This window comes from Rhinopithecus bieti, unplaced genomic scaffold, assembly GCF_001698545.2.
Source record: "Rhinopithecus bieti isolate Rb0 unplaced genomic scaffold, ASM169854v2 scaffold_35538, whole genome shotgun sequence".
NCBI lineage: Eukaryota > Metazoa > Chordata > Mammalia > Primates > Cercopithecidae > Rhinopithecus > Rhinopithecus bieti.
The window spans coordinates 1,613,178-1,630,635 of record NW_016815913.1 but is presented as its reverse complement, the minus strand read 5'-3'; the positions used below and the strand labels follow the sequence as shown (position 1 = coordinate 1,630,635).

The window sequence follows — 17,458 nt, the reverse complement described above, 5'->3', positions numbered from 1 at the left end:
TATCAGATGTTTGATTTGCAGATATTTTCTCCCATTTGTTGTCTTTTCACTTGATTGCATCCATTGCACAGAAGTTTTTAAATTTTTAATGTAGTTCATTTTCTCTTTTTACTTTTCTTGCCTGTGCTTTTGGTATCATATTGAAGATCATTGCCAAATCCAATGTCCTGAAGCGTTTTCACTTGCTTTCTTCTAAATGTTCTCTAGTTTTAGGTCTCCTTTAAATTTAAAAATGCTCTCCTGGCCTGGGCGCGGTGGCTCAAGCCTGTAATTCCCAGCACTTGGGAGGGCCGAGACGGGCGGTGATCACAAGGTCAGGAGATCAAGACCTCCTGGCTAACACGGTGAAACCCTGTTCTACTAAAAAACTACCAAAAAACTAGCCGGGGGGGGAGGTGGCAGGCGCCCTGGTAGTCCCAGCTACTGGGGGAGGGGGGCTGAGCAGGGAGAATGGCATAAACCCGAGGAGGCGGAGGCTTGCAGTGAGCGAGATCTGGGGGGGGGCCACTGCACTCCCAGTCTGGGGCGGACAGAGCGGAGACCTCCGTTCTCAAAAAAAAAAAAAAAAAAAAAAAAAAAAAAAAAAAAAAGGCTCCCTACTGTTGACTTGTGACTTGCTTTGTATGTTTTGAGAAATCTGATGCCAGTCTAATTATCTTGCTCTTGTAAGTTTATTTAAGCAGTTTGTCTAGAGGCCCTGAATGTTTTTCTAGTATTTTCACTGGTGTATGTGTCAGAATTGATTTTCCATGTTTTCCTGTGGATCCTTTTAATGTGTAGAGTCATTTATTTCTGGAATGTTTTCTTGGATGATAGTTTGCAGTTTCATAAGTGGAAGCTTAGATTATGGAGGTCATTCTTTTCTAAAATAAACATTTAATGTTATACATTTCCTTCTCAGTACTGCTTAAGCCACTTTCCACAAATTTTGATATGCTGTGCCTTCATTTTGTTCCATAGAATTTTCTTTCTTATGGATCCCTCTTAAATGAATTATTTAGATATGTTTGATTTCCAAATACTTGGGAATTTTCCAAATATCTTTCTGCAGTTGATTTCTAGTTTAAATCCACTGTGGTCTGAAAACATATTTTTCGTTCTTTTACGTTTGTTGAGGTTTGTTTAATGCTTGAGAACATGATCTATCTTGATGAATACTCCATATATGCTTGAAAAAAATATGTATTCCGCTGTTAGGAGTGTTCTGTATTAGAGCAAGGTATTTGATGGCATCATTCAAGCCTTCTGTATCCTTTTCTTTCTCAATGTTTTATCAGTTACTGTGAGAAGTGTTGAAGTCTTCAACCAAAACTGGAAATTTCTATTTCTCCTTTTGCTAAAGGTTGTGTTTTGAGCCCATATTGTTAGGTGCATATGCATTTAGGATTGTTACATCCTTGATTAATACCCCTTATCATTAATAAATGACCTTCTTTATCTCTGGTAATATTTCTTGTTTCTTTCTTTTGATTAATGTTAGCTTAGTACATCTTTTTTCATCCTTTTAGTTTTAGCCTGAGTTCTTTTATTTCTTAGTATTTGTTTTTCTTCAAGATGTTTGTTTAATCATTATTCCTCCTTGTTTGAATATTCCGTTTGCGGTGGTGGGTTACAGTCTACTTTAGGTTTGTGGAGTGCTTCGGGGGAAATTGATATCATCTGTAGTTTTTTTTGTTTGTTTTATCATAGCTCCATTATGGTGGTGATGTGGTCTGCCTTATTCTGTTGTTCATTTCATGAACTGGGTTCCAAATTCAATAATGTAACCTTTCAGCTCTGTGCTCTTTTGTCCAATCTCTTTTTATATACAGGGAGATCCCCTCAAGATAAATGTAACTTTTGAATGTTTGGCTTGCCATTATATACTGAAATGTTCAAAGGATGTCTTTGGCAGAGCAAAAGTTTTTAATTTTGCTGAAGTCCACGTTGACAGTATCTTTCCTTTATGGAATATGCTGTAGTTGTCATGTCTCAGAACTCTTTACCTAGCCCTAAGTCCCAAAGATTTTCTCCTGTGTTTTTTTCTAACAGTTTTATAGTTTCTTATTTTGAATCCATGATTCATTTTCAGCTAATTTTTGTACAAGGTGTGCAACTTAGGTCCATGATTTGTTTTGTTTTTGTTTTCCTATCAGTATCCAATTGCTTCAACACCATTTGTTGAAACCAACAACAACAACAAAAAAAACAGCTATCCTTTCTGAATTGAATTACTTCTGCACATTTGTTAAAAGTCTGTTGGGTCTGTTTGGGTGGGTTTATTTCTAGGTTCCCTGTTCTGTTTCATTAATCTATGTGTCTATCCTTCAGCCAGTACCACACTGTCTTCTTCATTGTAGTGTCTTAAAATTGGGCAGTGTTTTCTGCCATACCATTTTTCAAAATTATTGTAGTTAATGTAGGTTCTTTCCATATAAATTTTAAAGTCATCTTGTCTATATCTGCAAAAACCTTGCCAGCATTTCTAAAAGAATTGAGTTATGCTTGTTGATCAGTTTGGGGGAAGAACTGCCATCTTTATGATGGAAGTCTTCCAGTACATGAACATAGTATGTCCTTATCTAGACCAAAGTCAATGTTTTGTAGTTTTTGGTATACAAGCCCTGTATATGTTTTCTTAGACTTAAGATTAATACCTAAGCTTTTCTCTGTTTTTTTGAGTAACTGTGAATGGTATTTTTTTTATTTCAGTTTTCACATGTTCATTACTAGTATATATAGTGTTGATTTTTGTATATTGATCTTGTATTGTGCCCTCTTACTGAACTTACTATTTCTAGGAGCTGTTTTAGAGATTGCTTAGGATTTTCTACAGTATAAACAGTTGTGCCATTTGCAAATAAGGACAATTTTTTTTTTCCTATAAAATCGATATGCCGGCCAGGCACGGTGGCTCACGCCTGTAATCCCAGCACTTTAGAAGGCTGAAGCGGGCGGATTACAAGGTCAGGAGATCGAGACCATCCTGGCGAACACAGTGAAACCCCATCTCTACTAAAGAATACAAAAAATTAGCCGGACGTAGTGGCGAGCACCTATAGTCCCAGCTACTCGGGAGGCTGAGGCAGGAGAATGGTGTGAACCCAGGAGGCGCGCCGGTTGCAGTGAGCCCAGATTGTGCCACTGCACTCCGGCCTGGGCAACAGAGCAAGACTCCATCTCATAAAACAAAAAACAAATAAAATCGATATGCCTTTTATTTCCTTTTCTTGACTTAGTCTGCTGAGTAAAAGTTCCAGTACTATGTTTATGTTACAGAGAGTGTTTTAAGCTTTAAAAAATTGTTTCAGTGAAGCTTTATAAAAGCCTTAGGCATTATCTCGGTAGCATCAAACAATAAATACAGATGCACTGAAAAATAAAGTTTTCTTTGTTCAAATGCTATAAATTTATTCTTGCTTACTCAATACCTTTGAAGTATTTTCCTTGTTACTCTTTTTACAAGACTAGTCTCATACTGCTTTCTTTCATACAGGAAAAAATACTGATTTATTTTCACCAGCTCAAATTTGTTTTTCTTTCTCGTACAAGTCATTTATTATTTTTTTATTCAGGGTTCTGAACAAGGTTCAGCCAGTCAAGAACAGGCCTTATCTGCTCAGCAAGCTGCTGTTATTAACCTTACTGGAGTAGGAAGTTTTATGCAGTCACAGGCAGCTGGTAGGTATCTTCATAACTTTATATGCTGAATTTACTAAACATATTCAATGTATTTGGGATCTCACCACTTAAATTATTTTCTTTTGCTTCCCTTGCAACCAGTAAACAGCAAAAAGTAAAGCTATAATGTGTGAACTATTAAATTGATCAATGGCTGAGATTTTTTTCATTAATTTGATAGTGCATTAATTAAAAGAGCTTTGACTTAACATAATTACCACAGTTGTGTTTTCCTTATGTTACAGTTTACTGGCAAAATTTAATAATTACCCACTTTACTAGGTTACCAGAGCTGTTTTCAGTGTTTGCCAGTAGTTATGTTAATTAATAACTTTTTTGTTTTCCTGGGTTAAGACTGAATTTTTCTAGATTGCATAATCTTTTGTCTCATTCTGGTAATTTGTAGTTGCATAAATGACTTAAGTCTTAATGGACAATAGCATAACTTATGTATACAAGCCACTATTATCATTTAAGAAAAGATTAACTTCTCAACACTTCCAGCAGTAAATGGTGAACTAAAGATTACTCTTAATGATTCCTGTCACTTGAAGATAATTCTAACTTCATACTTAATTAAAAGAGTAAGCCACATGTATAAGAAAACTGTAAGAGTTTGAGGATTGAATGAGTGACTGTGTTGTCAATATCTTATCACTGTGGGCTTACTATGCCTATAGAAGTCTTTTAGAATAATCTTTATTTTGGAAGTAATCCTTATATATAAAGTTCCAACTTAGAGGTAGTGAATTTCCAAATAGAAGTTTATGTAATTATATACCTTTATCAGACCAGTTGTGAATTTCTGAAAATAGCTCTAGTATAATTTAGTGGAAACAACTCTAGTCTGAAAAGTCATGAGAATGTTCCTAGCCACAGATTTGCCATAATTTGAGTCCAAGTCACTTAAATCATGTTGGCCTTCAAACTTTCTCATATGTAAAGTAAGTGTTGAACTGATTACTGTGGTTCCACTCAGCTCAAAAAAAACAATGCTCAGTCTCAGTTCATCACCTCTGTTGTTTATTTATAGTAGTCTGATATTCATTGCAGCATCTTTTGTTTAAAGCAATTGTCTGTCTACCAGCTTTGTTGTTACGATAGTTTGGATTTCTTCCATCTCCCTTCTCCTACTGTTGGTTATATTTCAAAAATAATGTACTCTTCTAAACAAAATAGCACCAGTATCGAATTTTATACAGATGCAAGAGAGGTTCAGTGCTTTGACACATAATGCACTACCTTCTCTTTTTGTGTCCAGAAAGTTCCATAATCAGTGGTACCCCCAACTAACAGGAGACCATATACTAAATTTATTCTGAAATGTCTATGATTTGATACTTAAGATTAATCATACTGCTAACTTTTCTATTATTTCATTTTCTGTGTTGTCCTTTTCTAACCCTGGTAGCCTTCAAACTTTTTGACTGGCCTGCTTTCCCCTTCTCCTCTCTGTAGTGTTGTCTCAGCTTGGCTCTGCCGAGAACAGACCTGAGCAAAGCCTTCCTCAGCAGAGATTCCAGCTCTCCTCTGCCTTTCAACAGCAGCAGCAACAGATACAAGTAATCCAGCAACTTCACTCTGATTACATTTTTAAAGATACTCAGCTCCAAAAGTACCTCAAAATTACTTGCTTTAGTTTTATTTTACTGTCTTTTAAGACTGTACAGTAATTGGTAAATAATTTAGCAAAGTTTATTTAAAAGTCTTGACATTTTAGCCAGTCAACTTGGAGCACTGAATATATTTTGTACATTTAAGCCATACTCTTAAAATTTTTCATGAAGTGCTGGTGGCACATTAACATACATTTTTCTAGTATGCAGTGTATTTTGAAATAGACAGTTGTAAGTGCCAATTGTTAACTTTCTAATATTTTATTGCAGAAAAGTGTTCCTATTAGTAAATGTCATACCTGTTTATTTAGAAAAATGTTATACCATCATTTTAGGAAGGAAAGTCAGCATATTATAGTTGACTATCTTGATATTCAGGTTTGTTTTATATTGCTATAAACTATCATTATACAACAAAATGGTAACTGAAGTTGCTGAGTTACTACAATATAGACTGGCAGGGCAAAGTAACAAATAATTTTGAAGTTTGCCAAGAATCATTTTTAAAGCCCTCAGCAGGCTTCTGTGCCACTGGTGCTGTTTGACTGTGCATTGTCTCAATGTGGTATAGTCCCTTTTTGTTATCTTGGTGCTTTCTCCCTTTTTCAGTTGTGTTGTTTCGTCACTCTCAGGAAAAGCACCTTTCCACACCTGCCTGCATTTAACATAACTCGATTTTTTTCCTCCTTTTTGCAGCAGTTGCGATTCTTGCAGCATCAAATGGCTATGGCAGCAGCAGCAGCACAAACAGCTCAGCTACACCGTCATCGGCATACAGGCAGCCAGTCAAAAAGTAAAATGAAGAGAGGCACGCCAACCACTCCAAAATTCTGAGTCTTGCATTATTTTTTGTTCCTTTTTTAAAAACACAAGAGCAATGAATCAAAAGGATTGAGTTTCTACTTTTGTTTTTTTTTAATGTGTCAGTATTTTACATTGCTAGATGTACAAACTTTATACAGAAGCACAACCTTATCATTTTTAAATAAAAACAGGGAAATGGTTTAACAAACTAGGGTTGGTTTGCCTAAGTCATTGCTTTTTAAAAATGGTTTCACTATACATTACATGGAAGTGACCTAAGAAATAATAGAAACATCTTTCAGAAGAATGTAGTTTGATATTTATTTAGTATAAAATGTTTGTGCACAGTGTTAACAAATACAATTTTTACAAATCTGTTTTGAAAAGTGGCTATTTATTTGGGTTTCATACTCTTAATTACTTCATCCATCAATTTTTTAACTTCTTTGTGTCTTGTAACTGCTCGGCTCATGCAGTCCTGAAGTTTAGCTCCAGTTAGCCCACTTCCACCTGAAAAATTATTTTGCCAATACTTTTAATCTATCACTGCTTTTCAAAAAACATTAATGTCATATCAAATTATGAAACAAAAAAATTGGATAACATAAATCAGGGTACAGTCTCAAGATCTGCAAGTTAGTTTCACAAGACCTCCAAGTGATTCTAATGTATGTCTTAAGTTTAAGAATCACTGACATATACCATTAAGATGGAAGAAAATTTGAGGTAGCTAAGAAACTACAGTAAACATAAATTAGGTAAATAAAATATCTCATATTCCATTTGGCCCTCCCTAATTTAAGGCTCACACTGAGTTTTCATCTACATATGTTTAGGACTGAAGTGGCAGGAACATGCCTGGTTTGTGAAGACAACAGAGCTTGCCTTCCTCATCCATTACTATTGTTAAGGTTCCTGTTGCCAGATGTTCCTCCTCTCCAGTAGGGTCAACTATAAGCAAAGTGCTATAAAAAGAAAAAAGTATACGTTATCAATCCATGGAACAAATTTTACTTTAAAAATACTAAACATACTGTCAGCCTCCCAAGTAGCTGGAATTACAGGCACACGCCATCACACCCAGCTAATTTGTATTTTTAGTAGAAACAGGGTTTCACCATCTTGGCCAGGCTGGTCTCAAACTCCTGACCTCAGGTGATACCCTGCCTTAGCCTCCCAAAGTGCTGGCATTACAGGCATGACTCACCATGCCTTGCCCTGCTCTTCTATTTCTGAATGTGCTAAAATCCTTGGAAAATACTGAAGATAGCTTCAGGTAAATCTTTAGTGAAAGAATTAGAAATTAACATTACACAGGTATAAGTAAACCAAGGAACAAGTAAAGTGAACACAATTATCATCCAAATCAGGATGCTTATGAAAGCAGACAGGTTGACTAGAAATAATTGTGCAGGGACAAGTATAAACTCAAGTGTCCAGGGAAAACTAGGATGTAGAGTCACCATAGCACTTCCTGAAGAGTTAGAATGCTGAACATCAATTACCCAAATCTTAAATATAGAAAATTTTAAAGTAAGTTTGATTAACTTACTCATCAAACACAGCAAAGGAAGTTGCAACTGGATGAGTTCTAATATTCAAATAACTTTTCTTCTTTAAATTAACTTCTGCTAAAGCAGTTTCTTCATTTATAGTAACTTCAGGCAACTGTACTAAGAAAAGGCAAATTTGTAAAGTAAGTCTCTAAGAAACAAATGGTTTCTAAGCTTTTTTTTTTAATTCACCTTTCCCTCGATTTAACTTGCCCAGAACATTTCTTTTTATTTTATTTTTTATTTATTTTTTTTTTGAGACAGAGTCTCGCTCTGTCACCCAGGCTGGAGTGCAGTGGCTGGATCTCAGCTCACTGCAAGCTCTGCCTCCCGGGTTTATGCCATTCTCCTGCCTCAGCCTCCCAAGTAGCTGGGACTACAGGCGCCCGCCACCCCGCCCGGCTAGTTTTTTGTATTTTTTAGTAGAGACGGGGTTTCACCGTGTTAGCCAGGATGGTCTCGATCTCCTGACCTCATGATCCGCCCGTCTCGGCCTCCCAAAGTGCTGGGATTACAGGCTTGTGTCACCGCGCCCGGCCACATTTCTTTTTAAAAAGCACACTAAGGTAAATACAGAGGATATACATTGCTCTTCACAACATCTGACATGCCTACCTAGTGCTTATTGCATAATTTTTTTAAGTTTACGAAGTCAAAATGATTTTTAAAAAAAATTTTTAGAGATAGGGTCTTGTTATGTTGCCCACGCTAGAACTGAATTCCTAGCAATCTTCCCACCTCAACCTCCCCAGTAGCTGGGTGGGACTATAGGCATGTGCCACTGTACCCAGTTTTGAAATGAAAATTATTACTAATAGATAACACGTCTAGCTAATTTGTATATGCCAGGTACTGTTTTAAGCATTTTCACATTTTCATTGTATTCACCTAATCAATACTCTTACAAACTAAGTACTATTATCCCTATTTTATTATAGATAAGGAAACTTCAGCAAAGAGTGATAGAGCCAGGAATCAAACCTAAGTCTCTGCTTTAACCATTCTGTTATAATATTGTGCTAACTTCATTTTCTACCTCCAATTCACTTAACCACTCTATTATAATATTGCTGTGCTAACTTTATTTTCCACCTCCAATTATTTGTTCCTACCAATTCATCATTCACCAATGATAGGGAACATGCACAAGTTATTGAAATCTGTAACTAATCAGTCAACCTAGACTCCTTGCTAAGAAACTTCACTATTACTGTGGCCTCACAGTAAAAACAACAGAATCCATTCTAATTCTTTTGGCAATATCACATAAAGAACTATGAGGATACTGGCAGATCTTCACCAATCACCTAGCCAGAAGTTACAAGTCTTGTCTCCCTCTCCCACCATTATTAACACTATTATGGAAAGGACTGAAGTCCTAACCTAAGTACATGGGTACAGTCAAAGCAGCACTCTAAAGAGCATTCAGTTAGAGAATATACTACTATCAACTATATTTGGAAAGTAATGGCAGTATTACATTCATTAATTTGGAAGCATATGAAAGCAAATGTACATTAAAGTTTCACAAAACAGAACATTCTAACCCTTTAGTGGGAATATTGCCTTTTTTGTAAGGCTGCTTACCATTTTTTAAAGCCGCTAACAAAGCAAATGTGCAGGCATCCAAAATGTTTCCATCATAGTCAAGGCAAATGAGATCACAGTACAGAACCCAGGCAAGCTAAAACAGAATTAACACAAAAGGAAATTAAAGCCTTCTAATGGGTAGAACATGCTATTCGCTTAGACTTAAGAACCACAGAACCCTTGGTTAAACAAGCAAGATAACCTTCAAGGCTCAAAAACCTTAAGAAAATGCTTTACCTTTTTCAAGTAGAAAACCAGAAGAAAGTGGACAGGTTTGGTGAAAGCTGGCTTTTGATTGCCAAGCTGACAAATGACAAACATGTCCATTTCCCTTAATGGAGCTACAGATGTAGAAGGAATTTCCATTCTTACTGGGAGGTTACAGATAAGGAAGATGGTTTTGAAAGCCCTAGCTAAAATTCAAAATGCACTTTCCCATCATACAGGAAATGTTTAGGTTTTACAGTGCTAACGTATCAGTTTATGGAAAGCCTCTTTAGGTTCTAATCAACCTAGTTTTACATTTTCAAATAGACTTTGGAATCTACTGTGGATTCACCAAAAACATACGTTAATATGATTAATGTCATAATCTGCTATAAGGAATAAAAAATGATTGAACTTTTCTCTAAAAGTTAAGGGGGAAAAAAAATTACTTCAGTTTAAAAGGTAGCTCCCAGACAGGCAGTAAGTTAGTCAAACTTGTTTTTTATAAACAATATGGTTCATTTAGAGAATTATAGAGTAAGAAATGACTGAATCTCTAAAATCTGTAAAGCAGCCATATTTAAGGCTACTTTGATTGGTGATTTTAATTTCCTTTGTTCACTTTCCCCCACAAAAAAAATCCCTTCAGAATTAATAAGAACTTACAGCTTCTCTATTCCTCTTACCTTCCCTGGAGAAATGCATAAGTCCTCTTTCTGAATTATCTGTGAACTTGATTTAATGACAAAGAGCAAAGTAAATGAAAAGTCAAAAACTATCTGAAAATGAATTACAGTAAAATTGTATCATGGTGCTCTTACTTTTCAATGACATCTGCAATGAATTGGCTAGCCACTTGGGCCTCTTCTCCAGGAGGTCCAGACCGGAATCTCCATGAACACAGGGGTGGTAGATCCACATTAGGAACTGAAAGAAACACTCTGCAGCTATGAACTAAACTTTTTTTTTTTTTTTTTGAGATGGAGTCTTGCTCTGTCACCAGGCTAGAGTGCAGTGGCGCGATCTCCGCTCACTGCAACCTCTGCCTTCCAGGTTCAAGAGATTTCCCTGCCTCAGCCTCCCAAGTAGCTGGGATCACAGGCATGTGCCACCACGCCCAGCTAATTTTTTTGTATTTTGGTAGATGGGGTTTTACTATATTGGTTAAGATGGTCTCAATCTCCTGACCTCATAATCCACCTGCCTCGGCCTCCCAAAGTGCTGGGATCACAGGCGTGAGCCACCGTGCCCGGCCTAAACTTTTTAATTTATGGATTATTGAAGTGTTAAAGGTATCAATCCACAGTAAAGGCAGCTGTGGCCATGGACAGGCTTTTCTGAATAGAATACATTGTAACATAGTTATATACTGTTTGGTCTCTGTAAGACTCCCAGGCATGAAATTTATATTTTCTGACTTTTTTCCCCATATGCATTTTTAAAAAATCTATTTTAGACCTCAATTCTCCTAAATCCTTTACAAGTTTTCCTGGTATCTTCCAAAATACCTCAATCTGTAACTGAAGATAGACCCTCTGGTAACATCCAACTGGTTTTCTCATTTAAGAAAATGTTGGTTCCTACCATAAAGAACAGATGGTTCCAAGACAAGAAAAAAAATAGCAGTTGTATAAAGCAAAGAATCTTTATGGAAACAAAAAATGTGCAATGACAGTTCTTTAACTAAAAAAAATTCCATTCTATTTTATTCTTTTGAAACAGGATTTCACTCTATCACTCAGGCTTGAATGCAGTGACACAATCATATTTCATTGTAGCCTTGACCTCCCAGGCTCAAGCAATCCTCCTGCTTCAGCCTCCCAAGTAGTTGGGACACAGGTGTGCACCAGCACACCCAGCTAACTTGATTTTTTTGTAGAGACGGGGTCTCCTTTGTTCCCCAGGCTGGTCTCAAACTCCTGGGCTAAAGCAATCCTGCAGTCTTGGCCTCCTAAAATCCTGGTATTACAGGTGTGAGTCACCACACCCAGCCAAAGTTCTATTTTCTTGGTTAGTAACATATGAATGTATAAACAAAAATTGAGCAAGCAAGTTTGATAAAGGTTAAATTTATGAAATTCTATATCCTGCTATTATGCTATCTTTTACTAACATGGAAAACTTCTGAGGAATTTGTTTTATTCTTAAATATTTCTGAATATTAGGAATAATTTTCTTTACATCAACTCAACTAGGACTTAACTAAAATTATTAAATGTGTTAGAAGTATTAGTATTAAAATTACAAAACCATTTAACTTACCAACATATCCTTTATCAGGGGCATCTGTTGGTGGTGCTGCAAATTCCTATAGTAGCAAAGAAATGTTTCCTATTGAAAGAAGCTACTGAAAAATTATGAAGACAACTTAGCAATCAGTTATGGAAGGCGCTATCAAATATCAGCTTCGGGAATTGTATCAGGGCCTCTAAGGACATTGGTGCTGATCCTCACAGTAGCTCTACAAGACAAGAAGGCACTACAGTACAGTGGACTACACTACAGTGCTGCTCATCAAGATTACCTGGAGATCTTTTGAAAAACAGTAATTGAGTTTGTGCCCGCACCTAGTAGCCAAGAATCTTAATTTATTCCCCACATGGTAGAGCTAGATTTAGGAATTGCTGCTTTAGTGGTAAAGAGCAAAAGCTCAGCTGGGCACGGTGGCTCACACCTGCAATCCCAGCACTTTGGGAGGCAGAGGCGGGCAGATCACCTGAGGTCAGGAGTTTGAGGCCAGCCTGGCCAAGATGGCAAAACCCCGTCTCTACTAAAAACACAAAAATTAGCCAGGCATGGTGGCAGGTGCCTATAATCCCAGCTACTTGGGAGGCTGAGGCAGGAGAATCACTTGAACCCGGGAGGCAGAAGTTGCAGTGAGCCGAGAGCCTGCCACTGCACTCCAACCTGAGCGACAGAGCCAGACTCCATCTCAAAAAAAAAAAAAAGAGCAAACGCTCTGCAATTAGTAAGCTGGTTCAAATGTCAGAGCCACATTTACTGGCTGACTTTAGGCAAGTTATTTAACCTCTAACCTTAAACTCCTCATCTGTCAAATGAGAAGAAAATAGTGTCTACTCCTAGGGTCTGTTAATAAGGGCCAAATGAGATAAACCTGTTAAATCCCAGGCATAAAACCTGACAAGGAGCAAGTTCTCAAATCGTATTGTTATATATCACTCCAGGTTTACCAAAGAAGAATCTCAACTAAGTGTTAAATAACACAGGGTGTATTGTAGTTAAAGAAGCACAGGCTTTGGAGTCAGATTTATGTCTCAAGTTTTACTTGTGAGTCTTATGTACCTGGAGAGGTTACTGAACCTCATCTGTAAAACAGGAGGTGGGGAGAAATAATAAATGATTGTTGTAGGGATTAAAGTGGATAATTCTGTAAAGTGCCTAAAAAGGTGTCTGAAACATAGCAGGTACTCAGTAAATGGTAGCCATTATTCCCTCAAATTTTTCTTTTCAACAATTTCAATTTTCCACACATTTACACAGATTACATGTCATCACTGGCTAAAAGGATGTCACCAAAAATCTGTTAATTTCTCAAATGATATAACCAGATGTTTTAAAAATTAAGGGTGGCTAAGATTTTAAAAGTTGTTTCATTTTGGTACATTTGACAAATGTTCAGTCATTAAACTTGGGTCATATTATTTAACACTCATAGTGAAAGCTCTTGGGAAATTAAATATTAAAAACTGACACCCAACTGCCAAATCAAGAGTGGAATTATAGGTGTATATTACAATCTAATAAATAAAGCTAACTTTGTAACTCAAATCTCAATAGGACATATTTAGACTTACCGCTTTAACTCCACAGATTACTGTAGTATTTCCCAACTTCACTAAAGCAGAACCATCTGCGGTACTAATTGAACCTGAAAAGATAAGCAAAATGAGAAGTCCATGAAAGGAAAACAGCTACAAAATTATCTATATAATCATTAAAATTAAGTGTTTTAGCTTGCTGTGTATGATTATCTTGCTACCCCCTCAGTTGCTTATGAATATTTCGTAAGAATAATTGATTTTCACATAACTATTTTAAATTAGTGTTTAAATAATTATTCACGTGTCCTTGAATTTGTGTTAATCATTTTCATTCAGTTACAGGGCTTTTGTACAGATAAAAATCTCTTCACACAAAAAATTATCAAATTCTTTAGACAAAGAGAATTTGGCTGAAAAACTGTTTAGGTGGTTCAGAGACTAAAACTTGGGAATATCATACAGTTGAAAATGGAAAATACATCCTTACCTATGTTGACAGTTGTGGTTCTGAATTCACCAAGTTCTCTTCCATCAGGACGGCAGTTCTCTTTCTAAATAAATGTTTATACAAAAATAGATTATACCTATTACATATTTTACACATCTATCACAAGTTTTATACACACTAGGGGAAACACATTAAATGTTACTTCAAATGGATTAAATTACTTGAAATGTATCTTTAAAAGCAGTCCATTGTTATCAAAAGGCAAAACATGTACATAACTTTTACTCACCAGAAATCTCCTGTAATACTCCAGAGGTTCCACAGTTCTGAAACACGTGTTAAAAATATATCTGAGATAAACTGATCTTAACATAAATCCAGAAATTGGCAAAGATCTTGAGTGTTGTGATGCAGCATACATCTCCACAACTGTTAACTAAACGTAATTCTAGAAAGTAAAAATCCTTGCAGCAGCAATCACATTCAATTGCTGTCCTTAACTCTACCATAAACGATTAGAAGATTGGCGTCTAAAAGCCATTTGTGTGAGAACGATCTTGGTCCCATTTGCTCTGAAAGGGGAGGATTCCATTCTCCAGTTCCCCCGCAACCTCGGCCTAAGAGGAAAATGCAAATCAAAACCCCACCATGGAGCATTACCCCTTCCTTCCCCCCAACCAGTTGGCAGGGGCAATCATTAAAAGTCAGGAAAAAAACAGGTGTGGGAGGAGGATGGGCGAATAGGGGAACCTTTTACCCACTGTGGTGGGATTACAACTAAGTTCACCCTTATGGGAAAAAAAAAACAGTATGGGCTTCCTTTCAAGGATCTAAGAACTAGGGATGTACCTATGGGACCCAGAGCCATCCCCACTTACTGAGGGTTATTATTCCCAAGGATTTTAAAAATCTACTACAAAACAATGGGACCGTATGATATTGCCCGGCACTATTCACCCAATAGGCCAAAGACCCTTGGGAATCAACACCAAATTGTTCCCCAATTCTGTTGGGGCCAGAACTGGGTTTAAAGAAAATGTGGCCACCATATACCCAAACCATGGAATAATATAGGCAGCCATAAAAAAAAGGCATTTTGATTTGGTTCCTTGTAGGGGACATGGATGCCAGCTGGAAAACCCATCTTTCCTTAGCAACTGGTTCCACCAAGACTGGGAACAAAACCAGGCGCATGTTTCATCGGGTGGGATTGGAACACAATGAGATCATTGGACTCGGGGCAAGGGGACATCACCACACGGCAGCCTATTCTGGAGGGGAAGGGATTGCCATTGGAGAGGTTATAAAACATGCATTATAAATAACTGGAATTGATTGGGGGATGCTGACGGGGAGGTTGGTGGGGTGGCGCACCCCCCCAATGGCACAATATACATTATGTAAAACCTTGCTGTTATTGCCACATTTTTTACCCCCCCTTAAGAACTTAAGTATAATAAAAAAAAAAAAAAAAAGGGATTCAGAGTGATCTAGTAATCATGAAAAAATTATTTTCATAATCTAGTGATCATGAATAGTTATATCTTACTAGATAACTCAGGAAACTAAAAAGGTACATTTTTATTTTCACTGTAACTGAAATTTAGCATATTCTTCAATTATGACTGTAGGCAATAAACCATAGTAACATTAGCAGTACCTGCAACTTTAACAACCACAGAGACCACAGATGTTTTCTTATGTACCCTATAGCTATGTAAGGTATGTTCAGGCTCACTGTTACTTTGAAATCCCAGGCGTTACTACTAGTCTCGCCACTAGATCTTGTTTAAGAAGGTTAATTTTAAAGCAAGTATATATACTACTATATAATGACTTCGGAGTTTATACTTATAGATAACCATTTCAACATAATGGATTTCCTTTGGAATCCTATTTATCCATTTTTTAGAAACTTCAAGAAAGTCCATTGGCTTCACACACACAACAACCTTCCAAATGAAGCATGATCCTTTTAGAAATAAATGACGGGAGAGGGAGAAGCAGGCGGTATGTGGCTCTGATGCAACAATCTTGATTGACTGACTGACTGAGACAGAGTCTCACTCTGTCGCCCAGGCTGGAGTGCAGTGGCGCGATCTCGGCTCACTACAACCCCTACCTCCCGAGTTCAAGCGATTCTCCTGACTCAGCCTCCTGAGTAGCTGGGATTGCAAGCGCCCACCACCATGCCCGGCTAATTTTTATATTTTTATTAGGGACTGGGTTTCACCATGTAGATCAGGCTGGTCTCTACCTCCTGACCTCAGGTGATTCGCCCGCCTCGGCCTCCCAAAGTGCTGGGATTACAGGCGTGAACCACCGCGCCCGGCCACAATCTTTACAACTATGTCTCCTGGGACTGCACGTTCACTACACACCACGCTCACGAGCGCTCGCAGCGGGCATGGAACTCTACGTCCTTTCATCACTCGTTTCACCGGGGGGAAGAAACCCTTTCTTTTCACTATAACCACCTCCAGGTCCTCCCACCCGCCGCCTGCTTCGACGAGGAAGGAAATGGCACCCCAACGGGGTCGGCCTCCGGGTGAGAGAATCCCAGCTAAGAGTTAAAGGAAGCTGCCGTCCATCAGGGTACAGAACTCGACCCGCCAACCGCCAACACTCACTTGAACCCAGCCGCCATCTTCCCGCCCGCGCGTCTGCGCCTGCGCCGCTCCTGGCCTGCGCGTCCGTTCCGCCGCCGCACTTTCGACACGATTGCCTGGGCCGCTCACGCCACAGGAAAAGCCAAGGTGGGGACGCGACGAAAGGTCCCTGGCCCGCCTTCGCATCGACTTTCCCTTGCCCAGACGCCCTTCTACGTTTCCTTGCCTTGGACGTATTTTGACGAATCTGCTGTTGGAGAAGGTCTCCCTCTTTATAAAAAAAGCTGGTGCTGTAACTCAGAATAACGCCAACAGTTCAGAGATAACAGGGTTTCCAGCGAAGAATCAAGCAGTGTGTGTGGAGCGTTATTCCAATGTTTCTGCGTATTTTTTTTTCCGCCTGTGACTTAGGCTGAGCCCTGGCCTTGCCTCTTCACTGGTCAAGGGCTCCTTGCTCCAGCACATGAGAAACCTGAACTTTTTTTCTTTCTTTTTTTTTTTTTGAGATGGAGTCTCGCTCTGTCGCCCAGGCTGGAGTGCAGTGGCTTGATCTCGGCTCACTGCAAGCTCCGCCTCCCGGGTTCACGCCATTCTCCTGCCTCAGCCTCCCGAGTAGCTGGGACTACAGGCGCCCGCCACCACGCCAGGCTAATTTTTTGTATTTGTAGTAGAGACGGGGTTTCACCATGTCAGCCAGGATGATCTCAATCTCCTGACCTCGTGATCCGCCCGTCTTGGCCTCCCAAAGTGCAGGAATTACAGGCGTGAGCCGGCGCGCCCGGCCGAGAAACCCGAACTTTATTTGCGCTCCTTGTCCCACCACGTTATGCTCTGCATCAGCTTGTGTTGTAGACTGTGTGGTGCTCAAGGCTACCATCTCCCTCCTAGGCGGGGTTCCCAGATAAAATACAGGATACCAAGTTAAATTCGAATGTCTGATAAACACAGCATTTTTTTTTTTAAGCATGAGTATGCCCCAAATAGAGCATGCAATTAGTTGTTGCCAGAGCCTGGAGGGAGCTGGGAAGACTTTACAGATAGATAGTGGTGATGGTTGCACAGTATTGTGTATGCAATTAATGCCACTCACTATTGTAAAAATGATTAAAATGGCAACTTTTTGTTTATTTTACCACAATTTATAAAAACTAGTGTAACCAGAAACCTTTAACTGGATGAGTTGTATGGT

General features: G+C 38.4%; 3 protein-coding genes across 4 annotated transcripts in view; 2 read left to right on the top strand and 1 right to left on the bottom strand.

Moving 5' to 3' along the window:
- Positions 1 to 6,466, top strand: part of SUPT20H (SPT20 homolog, SAGA complex component) — a 54,237-nt gene extending 47,771 nt beyond the window's left edge. The window contains 2 exon segments of the mRNA XM_017854123.1: positions 3,555 to 3,660; positions 5,973 to 6,466. Of these exon segments, the coding sequence (XP_017709612.1) occupies positions 3,555 to 3,660; positions 5,973 to 6,073 (207 nt within the window). The 3' untranslated portion in view covers positions 6,074 to 6,466.
- EXOSC8 (exosome component 8) lies at positions 6,168 to 16,733 on the bottom strand. 2 transcript variants are annotated; one of them, XM_017854130.1, is made up of 11 exons: positions 16,291 to 16,567; positions 13,950 to 13,986; positions 13,700 to 13,763; positions 13,246 to 13,319; positions 11,693 to 11,738; positions 10,252 to 10,357; positions 10,117 to 10,162; positions 9,221 to 9,317; positions 7,633 to 7,753; positions 6,939 to 7,045; positions 6,168 to 6,590 (listed from the first exon to the last, which is right to left on the bottom strand). In XM_017854130.1, exons 1-11 carry the CDS (start codon positions 16,305 to 16,307, stop codon positions 6,475 to 6,477), a joined length of 831 nt encoding a protein of 276 aa, XP_017709619.1. In that variant the 5' UTR covers positions 16,308 to 16,567; the 3' UTR covers positions 6,168 to 6,474. The 2 variants fall into 2 exon arrangements, with proteins under 2 accessions (XP_017709619.1, XP_017709617.1); XM_017854128.1 differs by lacking the exon at positions 13,950 to 13,986 and having other exon boundaries at positions 6,377 to 6,590; positions 16,291 to 16,733.
- Positions 16,331 to 17,458, top strand: part of ALG5 (ALG5 dolichyl-phosphate beta-glucosyltransferase) — a 56,746-nt gene continuing 55,618 nt past the window's right edge. The window contains exon 1 of the mRNA XM_017854125.1: positions 16,331 to 16,416. The gene's annotated coding sequence lies outside the window, so the exon portion shown is untranslated. The remainder of the gene's footprint in view (positions 16,417 to 17,458) is intronic.